Source organism: Urocampus carinirostris, chromosome 9 (genome assembly GCF_059441175.1).
Source record: "Urocampus carinirostris isolate Australia breed hairy pipefish chromosome 9, RoL_Ucar_1.0, whole genome shotgun sequence".
Taxonomy (NCBI): domain Eukaryota; kingdom Metazoa; phylum Chordata; class Actinopteri; order Syngnathiformes; family Syngnathidae; genus Urocampus; species Urocampus carinirostris.
In genome coordinates, this window is record NC_142357.1 from 15,221,206 (window position 1) to 15,245,903 (window position 24,698).

Consider the following 24,698-nt stretch of genomic DNA (forward strand, 5'->3'; position numbering starts at 1 on the left):
GAGACGTTTTGTAAGTTGTACGCCCGACGTAAAAGATGCACGTCCGGGCAAACGTTATTTCAGACACTGGTGAAAATTGACTGTTAGCCAATCTAGATGCTGAGGCTGTTACTGAGTCATATCGCCTCCCTGAGGGCAGCAGGTGAAAGAAGGTGGTAAGAAGTATGGCTCTTGGCTTTTGTTCAGAAACAGCATTATTTGTTCTATGGTTTACGTTTTCAATGTAGTTATTCAATAAAAATGAAAATAATCGTGTATTTATCATAATTATAAGGCAGGTGTTCAATTATCCAACGATTACGACATTTCCGAGGAAAAAGTATCTCTGTCGATCGATACTACTCTAAATTTACTTGGAGCTGATCGATATTAAAATTCCCAGTATCGCCCACCCCTACTGCCTACCTGTTTCGGGCTCTTCCTCCCGGTTTTGTCTCCTCCCCTCTCCCTAGTTTTGCCTCCCCCGCCCCTTCTCTCCAAGTCAATTTAGTTGCTCGCTAGCTGCACTGATGTCCACCCTCTCTCCCTCTTCCACGCATTCTTTTTCTTGCTCTCTCTCTCGTGTGTCGCTCTCCAATGTGTTTACCTGGCTGTGTCCCTCCTCCGCCTCCTAGCTGAATCCCTCATTTTCCCCTCGCTTAACAGCTGCCCAAACCACCCTGTTTCATCCCTCCTCTCGGTGCGGACATGCTGCAGTCGGTGTGGAGATGAGGTTCCGCAATGTGTCCTTCTTGACGCTTTTGTTGTTCGGATTGTGCGGGTTGGTCTCGCTGTCCTGGTACACCGCCTTCAGCTCCTCCAGAGGTAAGACTGGCTTTACACCTCCGACCCTCTCTGCGTCCCTGTACGTCGCCTCGGGTAGGAAAAAAAGGAGCAAGATGATGGAGATCGCGGTGAGGCTGATGCTGTCTTGATAATAAAACACTAGGCTTCGCAGGGAGAAAGCAAAGCAATGCAATAAAATCACGTCATTGGTTTGGGGGGGCTGGTCGTTTGAGTTAGGTGAGGTGGGGGCTTCCAAATAGTGCATTTGTTTGCAGGCAAATCACGTGACATGACGCTCCATGCTGAGTCGCTGTGTTGGCTACTCGTTTGGTGGCCTGCGACACGTGGAATCAGTGTGGGAATTAAAACAAGAAATCAAACAAGAGGCCCAGAAGGAGGCCTAACATACTTGATACTCTTGCAGAATGAGAACTTTCCTTGGTCTCAGTCCTCACTAATAGTACAATCCTGTGCACCAGGAGACTGCATGATCTCAAGTGTATAGGTTTTGTCTTGGTATTTGTGGCGAGATAGCTCTTCTTTTAAGTGATCACATAATGGTGATGGGGGCAAGACATTGATTGTTCGTTATTGGTGGGCACACGTCCCCTCCGTCCATGCCAAAACTACTCCCTCAAGTGATATTACATTAGAGGTAAGATCTGAAGCCCGGCCCGAAATTCTTGTCGGCAGTAAAATGTCAATCATTAGGTTCGGGTTTGGGCTGATATATATATATATATATATATATATATATGTATATCATCTCATTAGCCGTACCACTTATCCTCATTAGGGTCGCGGGGGGGCTGGAGCCCATCCCAGCCATCTCCGGGCAGTGGGCAGGGGACACCCTGAACTGGTTGCCAGCCAATCGCAGGGCACACAGGGACAGACAACTCTTTCGCTCATTCACACCTAGGGACAATTTGGACCGGCCAATTCACCTGAAATGCATGTCTTTGGAATGTGGGAGGAAACCGGAGTGCCCGGAGGAAACCCACGCAAGCACGGGGAGAACATACAAACTCCGCACAGGAAGTCTGGAGCTGGATTTGAACCCACGACAGGTTCCCATGACATGAACTGTGCCGCACAAGCGCTAACCACTGCGCCGCCGTGCTGCCCTATATATATATATATATATATATATATATATATTAAATCATCCACTTGTCATTGTTTTTTTTTTCTTTGTTGAGGGTCCACACAATGGATTCCATACCCCTATTGTGCAAGGCTCCCCGCATCTGTGCACTTAAAGGAGAACCCTATTTTCTCCTTCCGAGTCCTCAAACATAAGATATGAAAGTTTGCTTCGGGCTCGGACCCTCAAATCAAGTTAATTTGTTGGGCTCAGGCTTTAAAAATTGCGGGCTGGCTCGGGTCATACCTCTATCTTACACTCTAAAACTACTTGGTTAAAAAATGAGACTTACCCAATACAGTATTTGGATCAATTTAACCTTTTTGTCTGGGTCGTTTTACACAAAAATGACACAATTGTTTGGGTTGCTCTAAAACTGTTTCTTACGTGGTGGGTAGGTGGGTCGGAGACCCGTTTTCAGTGGTTCGCTGGCCTTTGCCTTATCAAAATAATGCTAAGAAAAGAAAAAAAGAACTGGGGGTCAATTGCACTACTTAACAGTAGATGGTGACAATGCCATACCTGTCAACCTCCACGGCTCCATGCCCTTACAAATTGTCGTATTTTCCCTTAGAAAATACAAAATCATCTCACAACATTTATTTTTTTTCAAACGTATTCATTTATGTAGTTTAATATGTTATATTGTTTATGTGTTTCGCAATATCATACATATTGTTAATTAACATTTTGTTGTGAGATCCTGAGTTGCTAGACATGAATGAGGTTTATTACAAAAAAGTTCAAAACTTAAGTAGCTTGGATGTTCACTGTAGAAGGAAAGATGCATGCAAATATAATTAGGTAGAATAATACATTTTCTTATTCAAATTATCAATTCATTTTCTGCATTAAATTATTGTTTGTAATTTACTGATTAAAAGGAAAACCACAGACCTGTCTTTTTTTCATTTTCTAATTTAATTCTTCCTTTTTCCAACTTGTTTATACAACATAATAATTCGTAATATAATGCATCAAAGCAAGTGAGCCATTTGAGAGACGGGTCGCTTTAATGAGTTGAACTGAAAAAGCCGGTTCTCTAAAAAGAGACGGACTTCCTTTCACTACATCAAACCGCTCGCTTCGTTTGCAACGAAAAAAACGATACCGAGATTGAGGCTTCCGCGGCGAACTCGTTTGACTTGATTGATTTGCTGTTTCGTGATAGTTGGTGTATACCGGATGGTACCCATAATTGACAAATTTGCGTTTTCCCGTACAGATTTTCTTGTACGTTGTACATGTCTTAAAATGCATAATAAACGTACTTTGTACAGCAAAACCGTACAGGTTGACAGGTATGCAATGCCCTGAAAATAGTAGTTGACACATACAATTTCACGTCACAGAAAGACTAATCAAGCTTGTCTTCTAATTTTGAGAATTGCCAAACTGGGATACAGTGAAGAATATAAAGATTGTATCAAATACAAAGCTACTGAAATGAAGCATATTAAATTTGATTAAAGATGTAGCTAATTGAGCATTAAAGCAACAGTGGATATTGTAGGACCACTAAATGTCTCTGTATTGTGTAGTGCAACAGAAAACTAGTGCTAAAAAGCACAAGAATACAAACAACGGCAACTAAGTGACCAAATCGCACCTCATCTCATCTCATTAGCTGTACCGCTTATCCTTATTAGGGTCGCGGGGGGGCTGGAGCCCATCCTAGCCATCTCCGGGCAGTGGGCAGGGGACAGACAACTCACTCGCTCAGTCACGCCTAGGACCGGCCAATCCACCTGAAATGCATGTCTTTGGAATGTGGGAGGAAACCGGAGTGCCCGGAGGAAACCCACGTAAGCACGGGGAGAACATACAAACTCCGCACAGTAAGGCCGGTAGCTGGATTTGAACCCACGCAGGAGGTTCCCACGACCTCAGAACTGTGCTGCACACGCGCTAACAACTGCGCCGCCGTGCTGCCCCCAAATCGCACCAATTTTCTTTTTTTTTTTTTTCCCAGTTTTTAAAAAGCTTTTTGTTCACAGGTACCCGTAGCAGCAAGATGGCTAACAAATCTGTTGTAAATATTGTTTTTTAATGATTTATGTTTTTTTTTTTACCACTATGAGTCTTTAAAAAGTACACACCGGAATATTGTTATTGAGGTCGTTTTGGTTTTACTCGTCATTTTTTTATTTTTTGTTTTTAAAAAAAAACATATCATCTACTATCTTAAGTTTAAACCGCACAATCTAGTGGAATATCCTTCTTAATGTGGGTCGCGGCTTGTTATTAGATTGAGATGGTGCGTCTTGAAGTCAGACTGGTTGAACACTACTGCTCTAAACAAGATGAAAATGACTCTAGAATAAAATTAGCCAATTTCTGGGGTCGTTATTTTAAACAAAAATACTAAATTCTGCAGAATTCCCTTGTACGTGGAAAAGTAAAACATGATACAATTTTGTTTTGGGTTTTTCTCCAAAGCAACACAGGACATAAGGTTATTTTTTACCCAACTGTTTTTAGAGTGTAAGGCAACACTTGGCATGCACTGTGCACTTATAACAACCACTATTTTTGCATCACAGGCAGTGGTACTTTGCTACTCATATGTCAAGTACTCAAAGACAAAGAATTTAGTCTTTTCATCAAGTGTTTTAGTGGAAATTTTGTTCCAATGCTGCTTTATTAAAAACAATGCAACATTCATGGCAAACTCCGCTGCACTAGTAGTCCAAAACTCTGTGTATTTGGTAGGTATTGTACTAGTGATCCTAAAATGCCCCCGTCCAATATTTGTTCATCAGTATCATCTATATTATGTTGCAGTAGTACACTAAAGAAGATATTGAACATACTTTGAATAATAAAAAAAAAAAAATCGACTCAGTTATTGGGCGGCACGGCGGATGGACGGTGAGCGCCCAGTCCCACAGTGCCGAGGTCCAGGGTTCAATTCCAGCTTCCGCGGCTTCCCCGTGAGGAGTTTGCATGTTCTCCCCATGCCTATGTGCGTTTCCTCTGGCACTCCACTTTCCAAAAACATGCATGTCAGGTTCATTGGCTGGTCCAAATCGTCCCTAGGTCCTAATTGTCCCTAGGTGTGAATGAGTGAGTGAGTTGTCTGTCTCCATTGCTCCTCTACTGGCTGGCAACCAGACAAGGGTGTCCCCTGCCCACTGCCGGAAAGTGGCTGGGATGCACACAAGCACCCCCGCATTCCTGATAAGCGGTGCAGAAAATGGAGGGATGGACTTGATTGCTCAAGTGTCCACCCATCTTGTGAAAACGTCTGGGTTCATACTTTTTTATCCACAACTTTGGGGACTCTTTGCAATGGAATGGTTTTCTTAGCCATACTCTGTTAGTTACAATTACTGTTTAGCAAGTGAAACTTACTTCGAAAAAAGTACCGTATGTCTGCTGATACATTTTAAGCAAACTTTAAAATGTCAATTCAACGCACCCATTAAGGGGCCTCGTCATTGAAGGAGTGCTTGGATTGCACTAAAGCATCGGTGCAAATGTCCATGTGGCCTGAAGACCGCGCTTGTTTTTGCCTCTCGTCACATGTTTTCTTTAGGTGAAAGGAAACATTTCGTCATGTCCTTTGCTCTTTTGCTTTTCGCTCTGCTGATCAAAATGTGTCAAGTAAAAACTGCTTGATATGCGGACTGCACTTAACACTTGTCTTGATTGAGTTGCGTATCCAGGGTGCACTTGGTTATTGGTACGACACGTACAGGGGGGAGTGAAGGGGCACATCTAATTTTTATGTAGTGAAGGCCTGTGGGAGTCGCAGTGTTTTACTGCATCAGTGTGTACCCAGAGGTATGTCTTTTGTGAGAACTGTTTGTGCATGTGAGAGCAAATGCGTGCTGTGTTTGTATGTGTAAGCTTAGTGTTTATGATTTAATATTTGAGTAAATCTATGGTATATCAGGTCCTGTGTGATACTTGTGGACTTTTTGACTATGTGAGTGTGTTTGTATTCCTACATTTTGTTTGAGCGTGTGTTGGCTTCTCACAGATGTTTCCTGCTCATACAACTGCACAGTGTGTCGAGGGACATGTTTTATTTTAAAGGGGGGGCTTGTTTTGCGTTGCAGCGCATACCATACAGGCTGAGACCAAGTGTGAATTGGCGGGTGTCCTTGCATGACACTACGTGAGTTGCAATTGTGAACACCTTGAAGTTCCCGACCCAAAAAACCCAGCTTTACTACTTCTCAAGATGGTGCCAGTACCAAAGGGCTTGTCATTGGAAAGGCTGCCTGACAACCAACTGCAACGTTTGTTGGCAAAGGCCACAAGGTCAAGGGATGACTAAAATGTGCTTCCTTTGGAAATTGGTGATCTTTTAAATGATTTAGACTCACAGCTTCTCCCCACCCGGATGAGCAAATGCATGCTGGTCAAATGGCTTTTCAAAACCAAACAATAAATCAATGGTCTATAATCTCCTACCTTTAGATAGTGTGCCGCTTGTTTTAAACGTGAGAGATGACCTTAAAGGGAACATATCTTGTTGAAGCTTTTTGTCTTTTTAATGACAATCATTCACTCAAACAAAACCAGTCTGTTGTTCCAATTGGCCATCAGCGAAATTCAAGCACAATCTCGTCAAAACGCCTGGGTTCATACTTTTGTATTCACAACTTTACTGATAAATGGCTTTCTGAGCCATACTTCGTTTTATTTACGATTACCGTTTATCAAGTGACTATAAGACGCACCAAGTTACAAGGTGCACCCCACGAGAAACACAAACCTTTTTGATATATTTTTCATGTATATGGCACACTGGACTACGAAGCTCATATGATTAAAACCACAGTAAGAGCAAAGGTTGCATGAAAACATCTAAATTAAAAGAATGTATTTCATATAACATAAATCAACATAATAACATCAGGTTTCGCCATTAACTAATTCATAAATGGTTACTGTACTGTCCTCACTCCAAAGTATCCCCTTTTTTGCCAGCTAGTGAACGACATCATATAACCAGACTTCTCTTCTTTAGATGCTGTTTATTCAGACAATGGCTACAACCATTATCCTCAAAAACTAAAATGAAAGCATAAAAAAAATCCAGTTAGCTTGCTCACCATACAGATACATAATAAGCCAAGACACGGCAACAACAATTCAAACAAGAGTATGTCATTTTGTTCAAAATGCTACTATAAACAAAAATCTTCAAGTAAGTACAATCTGTTAAGACTTAAAGACCATTATTATCCAAAGAAACAACAAATTATTTTAAATGAGCATTCGAGAGCTGTTGTAAGTGCTGCCGTCAAAGTTCTGCATTTCTCCTTTGTTTCCTTGTAACAACAAACAATTAACATGTTAATTCCTATAGGGCACCTAAAGACCACTTTGTTTCTTAAAGGCAAAATAGTTACTGTATGCAGTATTGTTTAATTGTAACTATGTATTTCAAAATCATCCAAGGCACAACGGATTATAAGCCAAACAAAGCGTCATACTTCCTGATGTCACAAAAATACATTTTAATTGATAAGAAAAGGCATTGTTCATCCCTTAGTTTAGTATGGAATGATTTAATGCCCATTGCACATTTGAAAAAGGGAATACATCAAATCCTTTTCAACAAATGACACAATTCCCATGAAGTCGCACTGTTGTAAACGTATTACCTGTTAAAGTAAATTTGTAAAAACATACGAATAATTGCCTCGGTCAATGTTGACAAACACATGGAGGTAATTCTGAAAATTGTTGTTTATTTTATACCGGCACTTCTCCAAGAAAGTGGTGAGTAGCAGTGGTCTCTCATTGAGAAATTATCTGTACTAGTGCATCTGCGTGTGTCCGACGCATTGACAACGCTGTGCTGTGTTCCTTTCAGGTGCCGCCCTTCTAAAACAAAGTTTTACTTGCTAACAACTGTCGCAGTGTTTGACTGCGGGGCCAGCGTGAGTCACGTGTGTGTGCAAGGGGCAAGTTAACACAAGCTCTCTTGGTGACTTTTTAAAAAATGTGTTCTTGGACAGAGTAAAACTTGGGCCTGTAAATCTACTGGGACACAGCAAGCAAACATTTTCTCATTTTATCGCTCGAGGGTCAGGTCCAACGGAAGATGCCCAAAACCTGACTTAACAAAGTTCCCAGAAATCGGTTGTGATTTGTAAGCAAATGCAACAGTGAAATCTTTGCACACTAATTCACTCATTCTTTACTGGTAGCGCCTGTCCACATTTGATTTCAGGTCCTACCATGATTCCGTCAATGCCATTGGCGCTCACGTCAAAGTCCCTCTCCTATTGCAGATTTTTTTTGGTTTTATATTTAGAATAAAAGTCAAACATAATGATTTCTAAACGGTTTTACGTCGTGTGGATCCCTGTAATTCTAAATATGGCAGTTTGTAATTTGTACAATTTAATTTAAGAAGTAATACCCATCCGTTTTAAACAATCACTGTGGCTGGCCAACCTGAGAGTTGGTTGAAAAGGAGGAAGACATTGCAAACGCTCAGATTTAAGCTAATGACAATGTACTGTATCTGCTTCAGAAAGCGGGTAGAACAGCATTCTAAAAATGGCTGCCCCGTTAAAGACTGAGTGGAAACATTTGTTGGCCTGAATAGGGATGGGCGTCACCAGGCTGTACTTGCCCAAGACACACCACAGGCAATGGTCCACCTACAACCTTAGTGGTTATGGGAAACCACCCTATAAATTAAATATTCGGCAAAATGCCATGTTTGGACTAATGGCAAATATATTATTTCTATGCAATCCCTTGGGTTGCCCTCCTTTTTGACAAGAGCATTTTTTAAATTAATGCCACAGACTTTATTTTTACAATAAACTCAATCCAGGTGAACAAGAATTCGTCAGTTATTTGTGGGTCAAAAAAACACTTTCAGCAAATGTGCTTAGCTTGATACCATCATTCTTGACATGCGTAGCAGCGACAGCTCAGGTTTTAGATTTCATCACACAAGGTGATACAACACCTAAAACGGATCATTTAAATGAGCTGTACGGAATGCGGAACTTTGTTACTCCCTGCCACCATCTCGTGGCTTGTATAAATATCGCAGCCTCAGCTTATTCATAATGCGCGTGCAAGTACAAGCATTTCTTGATGCGCTCGGCTAAACTATCTTGGTGTTTGGTGTATGTACTCTACTTGAAGCAGATATTTTCTTACTTTAGACCTTTCCATGCCACAAATACAAGTATAAAAAAACCTGCGGTGATGAGCATGACATTGATCTCCAGCACTCAGTCCACCCTACATTCATCCCACCTAATGTGTTCTGCCCCGAACAGCTCTGTGAATAGTAAGATTAAAATCGGATAAATGCAGTTGAAAATAAATTAAAACATAAGTGTTCTTTGAACTCAGTTAGTGATTGTTGGTACGTACTTAATAGAGAAAATATTTTACTTCCAACTCGTTAAGGACGACTCAACAGACCCACCCCACCTTCAACAAAATGTACTAATTAATCACCTCCGTAAATATTGAACTTCTCTGGGGGGAAAAGCAAAGCAAATGAACTTCTGAGGCTAATGATGAATCAAGTTTAAAGGGTCTTATCAAACGATGAGCTCGCTTCTTTAATGCCCCTTTGCAATGTTACTCATTTGGGCGTGTTACATGATAAAATCATCTCCTGAAGGTTGCGTGTGGAAGCCACTTGTCAAGCAACGTACATGTATAAGCTTCTCGCATGGTAAAAATGTAAACAGTGTTGTGATGTGTGTTGTCCTCTGAGATCTGACATTCCAAATCAAGGGCTGCCTGTCTGAAATGCCAAAACAAAGCGCAACATTCTCTAAGTCGCCTCTATGTGGGAGTTGTGCCCTGTCGTGGAAAAAATGTTTCATTTTGGCTGCGTTTGTTTAAGAGCCTCACTTTCTTGTGTGTGTGTGTGTGTGTGTGTGTGTGTGTGTGTGTGTGTGTGTGTGTGTGTGTGTGTGTGTGTGTGTGTGTGTGTCAAAATTATCCTCTGGGGGCTCTTCACTTTTAGGACCACTTGACTTGTTGCTTCCTGCGATCCTCTTTCTTTTTCCGGCCTCATAAATGCTTCATGACGGCATTGAAACACACACACACATTTGCACACAAATTAACTAACAGGCCCTTGTTTTGTCCTGTGTGCGTGCATGATTTTGTGTGCGAGTGTAAGACCTGCTGAATATTTGACGAGAGCTCCGCTTTCATCGTGAAGATTCCTTCTCCTGTTTTGTTAGAGCAGCAAACCAACCTAAACAAAAAGGACAATTAATGGGTCTGCTTGAGTGTTGACGTGCATGTATCTGTAGATGACAACTACAAAAATGTAGTCATGTTTAGTAAGATTTACTGGGCTTGAGGAGAACAACTCGCAGTGCTAAATCATCTACCATTTCTCCCTCTGACAAAACCCTCTGCACACTTGTGTGTGTTTTGTTTTTGTACTCTGGTCAGTGTGGGTACCGGAATGTGTTTTTAACGACAGGGCGAGAACAGTTTTGCCGGTCATTACAACTGCAGACTTTGCTTTGAGGGTCAAGACTTAGTTTTCCAGCTAAGGCTTTAAATTGATTTTGGTCCCTGTTGGGCAATCCGATGTGCTGTTTGAGGTTCGGGTAGCCTTGACAGCTAGAAAATGCATGACGTCAGCGGATGTCCTAACATTGGGTGAAATAGAAGACTGTGCGGTGTTTTGCAGATGGCCATGCACACACATGCACGTGCACACACACAGAAAATCTGGTGTTAGAGTGTTGGCAAGGACAGTCTGAAGGATCCATCTTGCAATGACTCTCACTTGAGCATGTACAGTAATCGATGACTACTTATATTACTATATTTTATGGAAGATAAGGCGCACCAGAAAAACTCAATTTTTGGCCAGGATTTGAAAGTGTGTCTAATCACTAGGTGCGCCTATATACTGCATAATAAGGTGGATAAGATTGCTAATGCATTCAGTATTTTTAGGTATGCATTACTATACCATAAGATGTTTTATAGTATACTACTGTATTTGTGCAATGATTGATCAATCGATAATGTTTGCTGACCAAACCTGCATTACATTGGAATTTAACAACTGGAATTCGAACCAGAACAGCAACATGCCGAGCGCTGACACTTAATCACCAGACAACAAGTGTTACAGGTGACAAAAAACAAAGCATTAGAAATTATCTTGTTATCAAACTATTATACTCACAGTTCAAGAAACACTGATTTACATAGTGCATTCTTACATGTTAAACAGTCGTTCGATTTCTTTGCCAAAAATGTTAGAAAATGGAAAAAAAAACTTTCATCAAAACACTAAACAATTTGTTTTATGTACATTCACATATTGAACCACAACGTTATTGACATGCAGGTGAAGAAGCTGAGAGAATGTTTGACCTGTCAAAATGCACCATGCAAATCATGTTCTTGGCACCGTGACTGAAAATAGTGTGGTGATGAGAAGCTCCAATGCCTTTTTGTATGTCATCTGTACCTCTGATAGTTTAGTTGTAAAATTTTTGCACTTTCGCCGCCACTACTCAGGTTTGATTAACCTTTGCGATTTTGGTCAGCAACACTTGTCAACTGATCAACCTTTGCATTTATTATATCATTAGTGTATAAAAGCCCTAAAGTTATACACAAATGCATACAGTAGCCCTCAGATTTATGCACCTTTATAGGTCGATGCATCTGCAGTGCGGAAAATGCGGTATATGTCATATAAAATTTTACAGATAGAATAGAATTTAAAAAAAAAAAAGTTTGGCAGATATTTTAATTATTGCAAGCAACCTGCTGCATGTCACTCCTGTTCACTTGAGCTCAACTCTGGTCCTGGGTGAAAGAGACAAGCTGTGTAGAAAAGCTATTGGGCAGGCTGCCACAGGCTTGCTCAGCACCTTCAGGCAGGCCTCCGCAAAGCACAAGGATGCTGGTGTGCCGCTTGCCAGCTGGGTGTGGCAGCTGCCATTTGAGATGGTGGGCACCGCCAGGCAGCATGCATGGTGGCTGCACTGCAGTCTGGTAAAAGAGGCCCGCTGCAAGTGGTGCAAGTGAAAATCATATCATTTTGCCACTTGCATGTGTAATGACCATTAAAAGAAAGTTACAAAATAATAAATAAAAGTATAACTTGCCATTTAAATGAAATATTACATTTTGATGAGAAACACATTGTGATAAATATCTGATCGTCAAACTAAATGATCAAATAATTCAAATTATTTCAATCAGTGAAAAAATATTTGTTATTCCTTGTTTAAATTTTTTACAAGAAAATACATCTTAGACGTCATTCACCTGATAGCAAAAATCAATAGCATGTCTTTTGTCATTGTTGTCTTAGCAAGACAACATTTTAGGAGTGTAAGTCTCAACAGGTTGATTCCAGAAAATTATCTTAGAATTTAAATACTGTTTCTGGGCGGGGTGACCAATTTCTACTGATTTGAGCCATTTCCTGTTGGCACCTTGGCCTGGCTGTGAAGGACTTACTGTCTGCAAGTTGATGGAGGCGGACAGAAGTGTTGCAGACATCCCAGACGGAGGATCAAAGTCAGGGTCGTAGAAGCCCTCAACCTCACTAGTCGTTTTGTGCCTGTTTGCCATGATGACTCCGACTGTTTGACTTTTGTATGAGTACACTAAAGAATTCAAATATTTGAGTGTCAATATTTTTCCACCAAACCATGATGAACAATCTATTATTTTTCTTGATGGGCCGTTGCGCAACTCAACTTTACATTAGCTAAGTATTTTCCCTTGAAAACATTTTTTATACTGCGGTAGTACGTGTATGTTAAGCAAAAAGGATGCATTTTGTGCTTTTATAAACCCTTTGACCGAACAGTATTGTCCTTAAAGTTCCCACTCAGATTGTATTGTTTTCATGGTATTTGTTGACTATTTACAGAACCTCTAATATCTTCCCAACATGAAATCTGCACACATGTTGCCAGCATATTCCTTTTATGTAGAACTTTGACTAAGACTTTGAAAACAATGATGTGAAACAATGTTGTGTGTGAATGTGTAGGTTTGTGTTTTTGTGTGACTTGAGAAATGGAAGCTCTTGTTTCAGTCTACGACTGTGCAGAAGTGAGCCTTTGATCGATAAATGTCAGGCTTGTATTCATCCGAGCCTGGTACGAGTAATCTGATCCATAGTCTGGTCTGAGTTCTGATTCTCAGTCAGGTTTATCTTTTCATCCATTGTCTGTTGCGGTCCATTGGTGATCTTCTTCCTTTTGCGTATCAAAGTCCACGACTTTCATCCTGGTCTTGGTTTTTGGCCTATTCTTTCAGTCTTTAAACAACGGGATTGTCTATATTATTCTCGGTCTGTCATCTAGGTTGTAATCCTATTGTGATCCACGGCCATGACACATTTTGATCTGTACTCTATGTACTGGCCTGCCATAAGTTATGGTTTGCTGTTGATTTAAGGTTGTGGTCTGTGTGGCAGTCTTTCAGGTTGGTGCTGTAATACATCCGTGACCAGCACAAGGGTCAGGCAACAGATTTGGACTTGGTACTGGACACAGGTATGTGTTGACATATATTGTGTGTCTCTTTTAGGAGACGTGGACATTTACCAGCGCGACTTCCTAGCCCTGAAAGAGCGCCTGCACTCAGCTGAGCAGGAGAACCTGCGTCGCTCCAAAGAGTTGAGCCTGGTCCTTGATGAGATTAAGCAAGCCATTGCAGAAAAGCAGGTGCTCAGGGACATCAACCGTACCTGGAGCAGTCTTTCAGGTATGAATAGACACACATGGCTAATGGAACGCTTTTCGGAGCAATTTTTTGTTTTGGGGTCAACCGTCAGCTGGTGAGATATCTTTTGGATTCTGAACCGCTTGCTGTTTTGTGTTATTTACAGAGGAGACCCGCATGAAGTTGTGGAATGTGAGCATCAGCAAGAACTTCCTACAACTTCCTTCTGTCCTCCATCATCTTCCTCACCTTGTCAACAGAGAAGACAGCCTGCAGCCTGCCGTCCATGTAGGACAAGGACGCAGCGGAGGTCAGCAGGAGCATAAAGCACAACAAAATCAGACAGTTTGGAGGGAGCAAGACCTTCCAACCTTTTGTATGTTAGTAACGGAACCTTAAAGTCACATTTTGAATGGACAAAGATCCAAATATGATCAAAGGTTCTCATCCTAGTCAAATGTCTCTATGCTGCATTTTGTACAAATTGCGAAGCTTTTGTGGCTAGACATTGGGAGACCAGAGATCAGTACACTAATCAAGAAAGTGTGAAACAAACACATGAATTATGATCTCAGCATCGGATTGGGACAACATTGGGCGACACTATGCTCTACTGCAAAGATGAAAAAACCTGTTCGGGTAATATTTTTCACATGGCTCGAAGGATTAAATTTTAAGCCCTTTGGGAAATCTTGACTTGAAAAGCGCTATATAAATGCAGATCATTTCATGTTACCAAGATGAAAGATTAGTCAAATATGACAAGATTTTTAATAGAGTAACTCTGGGTGAGTTTACATTTGTCAAGGTTCGGAGCAGTTTTGAAGACATGACATTGAGCTGGACAAACATTTAATAGCTTTCTTTTCAAGGTTAAGGTGTAAAAAAGTTACGATACACATACTTTAATCCAAGTGAGGCAAGCCTTCAAATTTTCACAAGTAAACTGAGCTGATGTCTCCAATGGTAGAAACAGTTGAATGTCATCTGCATAGCAGTAATACACTATCATATTTATGAATACTGTAATATCACCTAGCGCAATCGTATAATCACTGAATAGTAGGGGTGCAAGTCCTGAACCTTGTGGAACACCACAGCTGACACCAAAAGGCTCTGAGGTAATATTGCAATGACTAACACAATGTGTCCTGTATGAAAGGTATTACCTAAACAATTAGACTACCAATTCATTTTTCTAGATGATCCAGTAGTATATTGTGGTCAATGGTGTCAAAGGGAGCGCTGACATCCAGGAGCACTAATATTTAAGAGACGCCAGAATCTATGGCCAGGAGAAGATCATTGCTTACTCAAACCAGGACTGTTTCAGGAGAATGATTAGCCCTAAGTCTTGACTGCACAAATTCGAAAATATTTCTAGACAATGTAATTCAGCTGCTGTGCGACAACTTTTTCAAGTAATTTTACCAAAAGAATTATAAATATGAAACTGGTTTATGATTACATAGGTATTCTGGGTCAAGGTTAGGTCGCCTAAGTATGGGTTTAATAATTGCAGATTAGAAAGCTGCAATACCCGGGAGTGGCATATTATTAATAATATTTAAAACCAAAAGTTCTAAGATCTACAAAAAAAATGTTTGCCAGTGAGCTAAGAAGCTTGTCAAGCTGGCGGTCTGTTTGGCCCCACTCGCGAGCTGGCTAAGATTAGCAAGGGACAGATCATTAAAAGTGGAAAAAGTCACAAGACGGCCTCCGTCCCTAGTTTCTCCCATTGCGTCCTAATCTCTCAGGCATGACTAAGTTCCACAACGTACATCCCAAATCTGCGTGTGTGTGTGTGTCACAGTTTCCATCGTAATGGGTGTTCCCAGCGTGAAGCGGGAGGTCCATTCGTACTTGACTGACACACTCAACTCTCTGATGACACAACTCAGCCCAGCCGAGAAAGACGACTGTGTCATCGTTGTGCTCATTGCCGAGGTTTGCTTGACGCTTACTTCAACTGACGACACATGTTGGCACGCAATGACAAACTTTTCTTCACCGACATGTATGCGTGCATGCAGGCTGACCATCAATATGCCGCGAGTGTGGCAGACAACCTGAAGCTCCTGTGAGTGGTCTGCATGATGGGTTGTACCGTGGCAACATGTTTCCTCACTCCCTGTCTGCCCTTTCGTCTCTGCTGGCTGTGTGTTTCCCCTTACGTGAGACAAAATGTGTGTAAGTGTGCAATAGTGTGTGTGTGTGCCTGTGCAGGTCTATACTGTGTCTTAAATGTCCGTACTGTATGTGTGTTCTCCTGTCCATTCTTTTCCCTCCGATTAGAAAAAGTGAGCGCAGCTGATCTCTGTTCACTTGACAGGTTTCCATCAGAGATCCAGACAGGCCTTCTGGAGGTGGTCTCGCCTTCAGTTCACTTCTACCCGGACTTTTCGCAACTCCGTGAATCGTTTGGAGACCCAAAAGAGAGAGTCAGGTAGGTGGCAATGATAAAAAGGCGTAAAAACACAAAAACCCTGCACGACTGAGTAGGACGAATCAAACGCTCAGGATACAGTCGGATACCATCTAGTTAGAATGCAATTAAAATGTCTTTTTGTTTCCGTTTATCAAAACAAGTTCACTTGAATCTTGCAAAGAAAAGGATAACAATCGAGAAAGTAGGAACATGAGGCAATCATGGATGGAGGGGAAAGCGGGAAGGGGATTTGGAACCTTGTTATGTTGAAATGTCACGGCCATCCTTCCGCTCAATGTGCCTCAAAGACAAGCATCCTCTGAAGGGTTAACCTTGTTTTCGGCCCAGGTGGCGCACCAAGCAGAATCTGGACTACTGCTTCCTGATGATGTACGCCCGCTCCAAAGGGACATATTATGTGCAAGTATGCAAGCTCATATACACACACACACATATCCGTCACTTTTCCAAGTTGACTTGCGTCCTGGCAGCTGGAGGACGACATCGTGGCACGGCCCGCCTACTTGAGCACCATGAAGAAGTTTGCGCTGCAGCAGCCTTCCGAGGAATGGATGATCTTGGAATTCTCACAGCTCGGCTTTATCGGTGAGCTCTTCCTGCGCATATGCCTCAGACAAAGGGGGGTTGACACTTGTTTGTGCACAGGGAAGATGTTTAAGTCATCCGACCTGTCCCTGATTGTGGAGTTCATGTTGATGTTCTACAAGGACAAGCCAATAGACTGGCTCCTTGATCACATCATGTGGGTCAAAGTCTGCAACCCAGAGAAGGATGCGGTAAGTCCTTACCCTGCACAGTGTGACCTCCACGGCGGAGGTAAAACTTTGCACTCAAACCGGGAGCCCGCCCTTTCAAAATAGTGATGCAGCAGTCCAACAGAAGATGGCAGTGCGCAGTTACAAATTAGGACGTAATTGATCATGATGAATAACATTCATTTAAAGAATACAAACACAGTCAGTAGGCTCATCCATAAAGGAAAAGACCACAAACAACCACTGAGAAAATATAGTTGCCTTTCTCGCAAATGAGGATTTCTCCCTCTCCTTGTTGTTTTTCATGGACCGTTTGTGCCCATCTGGGCCCTTCAGAAACACTGCGACCGCCAGAAGGCAAACTTGAGGATCCGCTTCAAGCCATCCCTCTTCCAGCACGTGGGGACGCATTCGTCACTGGCTGGCAAGATCCAGAAATTGAAGGTGAGTCGGGCTGGGTAGCAATGGGGCAAAGTGGGGAAAGGTCAACCAACAGGTCACATCCATGGCTTAATTTTTACTCTAAGGACAAGGACTTTGGCAAGCAGGGCCTCCACAAGGGTCATGCCAATCCCTTGGCCGAGCTCAGCACCAGCCTTAAGACATACCAGCACTTCACCCTGGAGAAAGCCTACCTGGGGGAGGACTTTTTCTGGGCGTTCACCCCTGTGGCGGGTGACTTCATCCGCATTCGGTTCTTTACACCCGTGCGCGTCCACAGGTGGGTGTCAATCTGTGTGCGCGATGGCGTTTCTGTGTGCCTGAAGCAAGAAAAACCCTTGTGGTGTTTCCTTCTAGGTATTTTTTCCGAAGCGGAAACCCAGAGCATCCCGGGGACAAACTGCTAAATGCCTCGGTGGAGGTGCTCCCCTTCGACGTGAGACCTCTCTCCTTCGAGCTGACCCGAGGAAACAAACGAAAGTCTGACTATACACCTGCACATGCTATTTTCTAGAATATTCAGGCAGAAAAAGAAGCTCTGGCAGATGGCAGGGATCAAAAAGGCAAATATCAACGAATGGAGGACGGATTCCTCCGAATTGGTTGGTCAACATCACCTGTTTTACGTTTGCATATTTTCAATAATGGTTCCTAATAGATTTGTTAGGCAAGTCCGCTTCATAAAGTTTTCTCAACACTCTGACACAACAGCACATTTCTTGTGTTCAAATAAATAATTTCGCAGTCCGCACTTATTGTCCAAAACAAACATAAGATCATCCCGTTAAATGTTTTGAGGATGGAAAAAAACTGCGACCGCTAATGGTGGCTAAACCACCCAAAAGCATTAGAAGACACAAAAAAAGCATATGATGGCAATAGTTCGAAGCAATCAACGACACGCCTGTTGTCCCATTAGAGCTTACGAGCATCCCGAGCGGGGAGATGGGACTGCATAGGGGAGCGTGCGGATTATAATGAGTGCTGACTTTAACCTCAAGCCCCTCCCCCACTTTCACTCTCTACCAGCAGCTCTGTTGTGCATTAATCGTGCATAAGCGGCGGTGGCACCGTGCCTTTAATGGACGCCTTGCAGGTCTCTTAATGATTCGTGCATGCTGCCTCCACACATTAAGCCAGTGCTCTTTTTATTAAAGTTTAACATAGATGTTGCATGGACAAGATTTAACTATAAGCTATTTTTTGTAAAAGAAACGTGTTGCAACAAAAACACGTTCAATTCAACAAATATCTACCCATTTCCCATTTTTGTTTAATACAGTGGTACCTTTACTTACAAGTGTCTCTACATAGGAAAGTTTCAGGTCACGAAGTAGCTGAACGGGTAACCTATTGCCTCTAGTTACAAAAGCGTTTCAGGACACTAATTTAAAAAATGAAGTAAAGTACGCGATGCTATTAACCGCTCCCAGAGTTTCCCAAACGTGAACAAACTGGCTATCGCTTAAAAGCTGCCAGGCAACCCAGTGTCCATGCGTGCTCCCAGCATGCTCTTCATGTCACCGTCCCAGTTCAAAGTTCAGAGATGAGTAGGAGGGGTTCTGGCAAGATAGCAGAGAGGAGGACGCAGCCATTATTCAATAAGCCCAAATTAAATACATTTTAGCAAAATTCCATGATTAATGTCTCACCGGAAAGGAATCACCTGGAAAATTTTGACAAGACGGGCTATCGCTACTTCTGCCCCACACATTTCCGACAGATTGTCAAAAGCTGGCAAGAGCAGACGTGATTGGATCATTTTTCAAAAAACTTGAGGCAAAAAGGTAAATTAATATTTAATGTATTTCCCTTCATTCTTTGTTTTTTCACATTACGTTTTATGTTTATTGTGCGGTAATGTGATTTTAACGTGTATTTGTTTCATGTTCTGATTCTTTTATAATTTATTAAAATAATATCACACTGTAATTTTGCGGGGCTTGGAACAGATTGACACATTTACATTCAAAATGCGCCCATACTTACAAATTTTCAGGTCACGATGGCACTTACAGAACAAATTAAATTAGAGCTACCACTGTAGAAGGTGTATCCTGAAATGTTGCGTATTGATAGCTACTGGAAAATAATTGCACATTCTGAATCTTTGAGAAGCAGTTTGATCCAATTGTAAAAGATCAAAGGTTGACTTGATAGTCACCCTTAACGGATGCTGGACTATATCTGAACTAGTTGTTCTTCAAATAATTAAAAAAAAAAAAACTTGAAGAGGACATAGGTGCTAGGTTATGCAGAATTTATTGGATGTAATGTCGTTTGAGAAAAGGTGTAAATGATGACAAATTAGCTAGCTGTTTGATTTTGATAATTATCCTACACCGGTAATGTAATACCTTGATCATAGTAGCCACATCTTTAAGATTCCACATTACCGTCACACGTGAAGTAATGGCAATGATATTATCACCGGACGTCGCAAGATTTACACCCCTTTATGTGCCTTTTTGACGGCCTTTTTTGCTACACTTTGATGGGTTTGGGAGGGGGGACGAGGTGGATTATGACCGATAAGTCCTCGTGCAAAGTCGAATGCAGAGAAGTGCATTAAGAGTCATTAAGTCCACATGTAGGGACTAGTCGGATTATGATCAGAATATTGCCGTTATTTGGGTTTTGTGGAATCTTACGTTAACCTGCAAAAAACTGAATTTGCTTTTTAATCGGACTGCTTATAGTATGAATTAGACGGTGACGTTATTCTTCTCTTACGAGGACTACTTATTCATGTAAACCTGTTCGTTCCTGTCTTTGTTGGTGCTGCATTTAACTTTGTTCTCATTGAAGAGAAATTAATCATAGAAGCTAACTCGCTCAACAAGCCTCCCTGGGATCTTTTCATTTGACAAAAATGCCGCATTTGTATACATCCATATATCGTGTAAGTCTTCATTCTGGCAGGCAACATACAAGCCTAACTTGTAACACACATGAGAACAAAACACTTTTGAAGCAACCACAGTACTTTATTGATTGTGGTGAGTAACATGGAATAAATATTTGATTTCGTGTGAAACTTAAAATGCAGAAACTAAATCAGCCCATGTATATGGTGTTACTATTGTAAACACTTTATTCTAAAACCCAAATTACGATCTCACACTGACTATACCATGCATAATAACATACCCAGTGGAGGTGATGAAACCCCCCAAAAGGCTTTTCTATGGCCTCCAATGATCCTCCCTTTGCCCACCTTTTCTTCGACTCAGGAATGTTCCAGAAGGGCGTTGCTGAAGGGGAAGTGGATCCTGCCTTTGGGCCCTTGGAGGCCATGCGCCTTAGCGTGATCAGCGACTCCCCCGTGTGGATCATCCTTAGTGAGGTGGGGATGCTCGTGCTGCTGCTCGCAGTGGCTTCCTTCCTGCAACCAAGATCGTACAAAATAGTCAAATGACTTAATTGGGCCTCTTTGTTAAAGCATGTGAAACCCAAACCAATTGATTTTGATTCCAGGAAGGAAGAGATAATTTCTCGCACGTATGTTGTGGTCGTCCTAGAGCAGGGGTCAGGAACGTATGGCTCGTAAGCCAGATATGGCTCTTTTCACAAGTACATTTGGCTCGCAGATAAATTATGGGCCTCAGTAGACTTCCATGTGACTTTTTCAATTGTAGTGTATGCAAAGCAAAAGGAACACTTGTAAAACCAACGGGTTGGTCCAAAATATATGGGGCAAAGTTTCAACTACAGTTTACACTCATGGTGTTACACCAACAGACTCCTTTTTGTTTCTAAATAATACTTTGTCAGGGGTCTCTAAGTCACTGCCTGGGGGCTAATTGCGGCCTATGTGGTAATAGTTTGAAGCCCCAGCCTTAAAAAGAATGTCTAAATGGACAGTGTGTATTATTATTTCCGGTGGGAAAAATATCATTTATTAAAGAAACAAATACTGTTTTGAAAATATATGAACTATTAAATGAACATCCATGTTTTAAAATACTCATGGGTAGGGAAATTTGCATTTATTGTATGTATCATTAGCTTCAATTAGATGGAGCTGATATCATTGTTGGCCAAATTGCTGCTACAGGTATCCCCAAAAACAAAGATTTTATCCTTTCCGTCAACAAACTGTAAACGCCCGAAAACGACAGCAAAACAACCAGGGCAATTTGATTGGGTGAGCCGTAGGGCTTCGTGGATCGCTGCACACAAAGCACACTGCCCGAAATGCAGTGCCATGAAAAAAGTATTTTCCTCCTTCCCGTTTTTTGCATACTTATCACTCACAAAGGGTTAAGATCATCAAACAAAGTAAAATATCACACAGAGACAACTCAAGTAAATACAAAATGCCGTTTTAAACTGTTTTTTTTTTTTTTTCATTTATTAAGGCACAAAAAAATCTAGGCTTATTTTGCCTTATGTGAAAAGTAAGCATCATTGTCTGGAGAGCGGGTTTGTCCGTTTTGTTGAATTTTGTCCTAAAATATATGGTGTGGCTCTCAAGTTAAAAAAAAAATGCTTTCATGGCTCTGTGTCAAAAAGGTTCCTGACCCGTGTACTAGACCTTGAATGAGTTTGGGATGAGAAACGTGATGACCATGAGCATGTTTTGATAGTGTGTTGTTTTCAACAGATTTTCATTAAGAAAGTGGAGTGACAAGCAAGGTTATTCTTGAGGTCCACCTTCCTGCTCACTTCAGTCAGGCCTCCTTATCTCCAAGGGTTCACAGCGCCGCCCTGTGGTGGCATATGATCCCCCGGAAAACGCTTGGGATCTCACGCACGAGGCAAAGTCATGCTGAACCTTCTTAACGTCGAGTGACAGCGGGGTGCGTCCAACAATGACGACCAAGAAGGTCGCGGCCCTGTAGGCTGCAGGCCGATTTCGATGGTCCTGGGAGGCTACGACATCTTTTTACGACGTTCTTCGGCCTTTTAGCAGTTATTTTGGACCTTCACAGTCAAGTCACTGGACGCACTCACACTCAAATGCCTCCTATAGGCAAAGGACCGCATCAGGCCATTACACGGACATTTTCTGATCCAGTAAATCTCAAACAGGTGGATGGTCGCCATGCCGACATTCAGTTTGTTATACTTTGTAGGACTCGTCAGTTCTTTGTACTCAAAAACGTTCAAGATGTTTCTAAGCTTGACACTTTTCTACTTTTATGTCACATCTGCAGATGATTTCAAAGGGTCAATGGATTAAAGATCCTTCAAAAATATGTTGACATTAAGTTGTTTCTACATTGCTTCCATGTGTTTTGTACGTAACTTGGTGGATTATTATTATTAGTATTATTTTTTTATTTAACCATGTCTGAAATTTAGTATTATGGACAAAGAGTTCCATCGATCTTCACTTGTAATTCATCAAACTTTTGTTTTAAGAAGTTTTTTATTTGCTACTTCAATTCACCATTAAAATAAGTGATTTCACTATGTTAGAATTATATTAAATGTAATGCAATGTAAATGACTATTAAATAGAATAATACAACACAGACAAAACAAAGGTGGATCAATACTATATCAGTAGTCTCAAACTAGCAGTCCTTGGGCCAATTGCTGCTCATAGGATGATATGGAAGTTTAATATTAAATGTACAGCGTGTATTATTTGACCACAAGAGGCTGCTGTACCCTGTTATATGACCGAAAACAAGTGCCATAAAGCACAAGGAATTTATAAACTAGAGATTCAAAGTGATCATAAAGAAATGTTTTAATTTTTTTCCCTGTCTCTAGCAAGATTTTTTGGGGGGTACCTGTGGCAGCAAGATGGAGGACAATATGTTACATGCCTTGTGTTATGTGAAATAAGATTCTCGACCTAATCATTTTAAAAAAATATACATATTTTGTTTGTTTGTTTGTACATGATTCAATTGTTTGTTTGTTTGTAAATGATTCAAATTGAATCTTTTCTTCCGGCGCCGTCACGAATGGCAGCCACTCCAGCAGCTCCCGTGTTATTTTCGATTGTTCTCGATTGTTCTCAGCTCAGGGATGCTGCTGGAAATGTGAATTTCCCTTCGGGGATGAACAAAGTATCTATCTATCTATCTATCTATCTATCTATTTTTATAATAGTTCAAGGATGTTTCCTTATTATTCAAATATTATTTTTTTTTAAGATTTTAACCACTAAAATGCACAAATGGCAGTGTCCCTCTAAGCGTAACCCACTTAGATTATGGATTCATTTGTTACTGATTGATTGATTTATTTATTTTTAAACAATAATTCTTAATGTTTTTTTAAATTTTTAAATCTTTTTTTGAGTGAGAAATTGTAAAACATTTGAAAACGAGGAATGTTTTTATAAGCGTTTTTTTTTTTGTGGAAAACCCGTTTAGCTCAACTTCACTCTGACCCTACTCTGGCAGCCCCCATGTAAATTGAGTTTGAGTGCCCTGCTATAGACTCACAAATTGGTGAAACATGTTAAAAAATGACCTAGGACACGCTGGAGAGACTACATCTTCAGGCTGACCTGGGTGTGGCTCAGGATCCCGTCGGATGAGCAGGATCGGGGGTTGGTAACCTGTGGCTTAGGAGCTGTATGCAGCTTTTTAGCGCTGGGGCTTTTCCAGAAATGTTTACGAATTTAAAAAGACTGGGGAGGCAATATATTTTTGTTTTAATATGGTTTCTTTTAATAAGGCAAACAAGCTACAAACATTTTAATGTTTTCCAATGCTTTAAAAATGTGTAGATTTTTAAAAATATTTCAACTAGGGATGTAACGGTGAGACGAGAAGGAATATCAGCTGGTATGGGTTCACAGGTGGAAGTGACCGGTTTGACTGACGCTCTCTCACTGGTACCGGCTGTTGAAAAAAACGGGATACAAGTTGACGCCTCGAATGCATAAACGTCATGTATTGTTACATTAAGTTGCGGCTCTCATGATTTGAACTCCTGCCAGGAGAACTTAGCTGCAATGTTAAACTCATAGGAATTTCTTCCATTCTTTTGCTCTCTCTCCTGTGTCACCTGTGTTAGAGCTCAGCTGTGCAGGCCTGAACATTGCCCCTTTTAAAGGGACCAAGTCACAATGCAACTGCTTCCAGCTGCACCCCTTATTTCAACACAGAAGTCACGTTAAGCGGGTAAGATCACTATAACAAACCTGTTATAGGTGCTTATTTAGTAACCAAGTAGCTGTTTTTATAGAATGACTGCTGATTTATTTTGTATATATTTGGAATGACACTTGGGGAATAATATTGTGTTTTCTTGCTCAGGCCCACGTGTGCTGCATCCAACTTTGTCATTTTAATATTAGGCTAATATAGCTAAAATAGATACATACAACATGTGTTACATTCAGTAAAAAAACTTATAGAATGCTTTAAAATTTTGCGGCTCCAGGCAAAGTTATTTCTTACGCCCAATATGGCTCTTTGACATTTCTGGTTGCTGACCCCTGAGCTGGAAGGAAAGGCTGGAGAGAGTGAGGTCTGCACTTTCCTGTTACTTCCCTTGCTGT

The 24,698-nt window shown here is 41.3% G+C and overlaps 1 protein-coding gene across 1 annotated transcript; it reads left to right on the forward strand.

Moving 5' to 3' along the window:
- Nucleotides 1-466: 466 nt before the first annotated feature.
- On the forward strand, nt 467-22,455 carry mgat4b (alpha-1,3-mannosyl-glycoprotein 4-beta-N-acetylglucosaminyltransferase B). The gene is made up of 15 exons (XM_088344629.1): nt 467-804; nt 13,448-13,624; nt 13,749-13,892; nt 15,396-15,529; nt 15,616-15,662; nt 15,915-16,028; nt 16,359-16,434; nt 16,502-16,616; nt 16,677-16,807; nt 17,123-17,230; nt 17,314-17,507; nt 17,585-17,663; nt 17,742-17,829; nt 20,461-20,573; nt 21,834-22,455. Exons 1-15 carry the CDS (start codon nt 708-710, stop codon nt 21,855-21,857), a joined length of 1,641 nt encoding a protein of 546 aa, XP_088200755.1. The 5' UTR covers nt 467-707; the 3' UTR covers nt 21,858-22,455.
- The last annotated feature ends 2,243 nt before the right edge of the window (nt 22,456-24,698 follow it).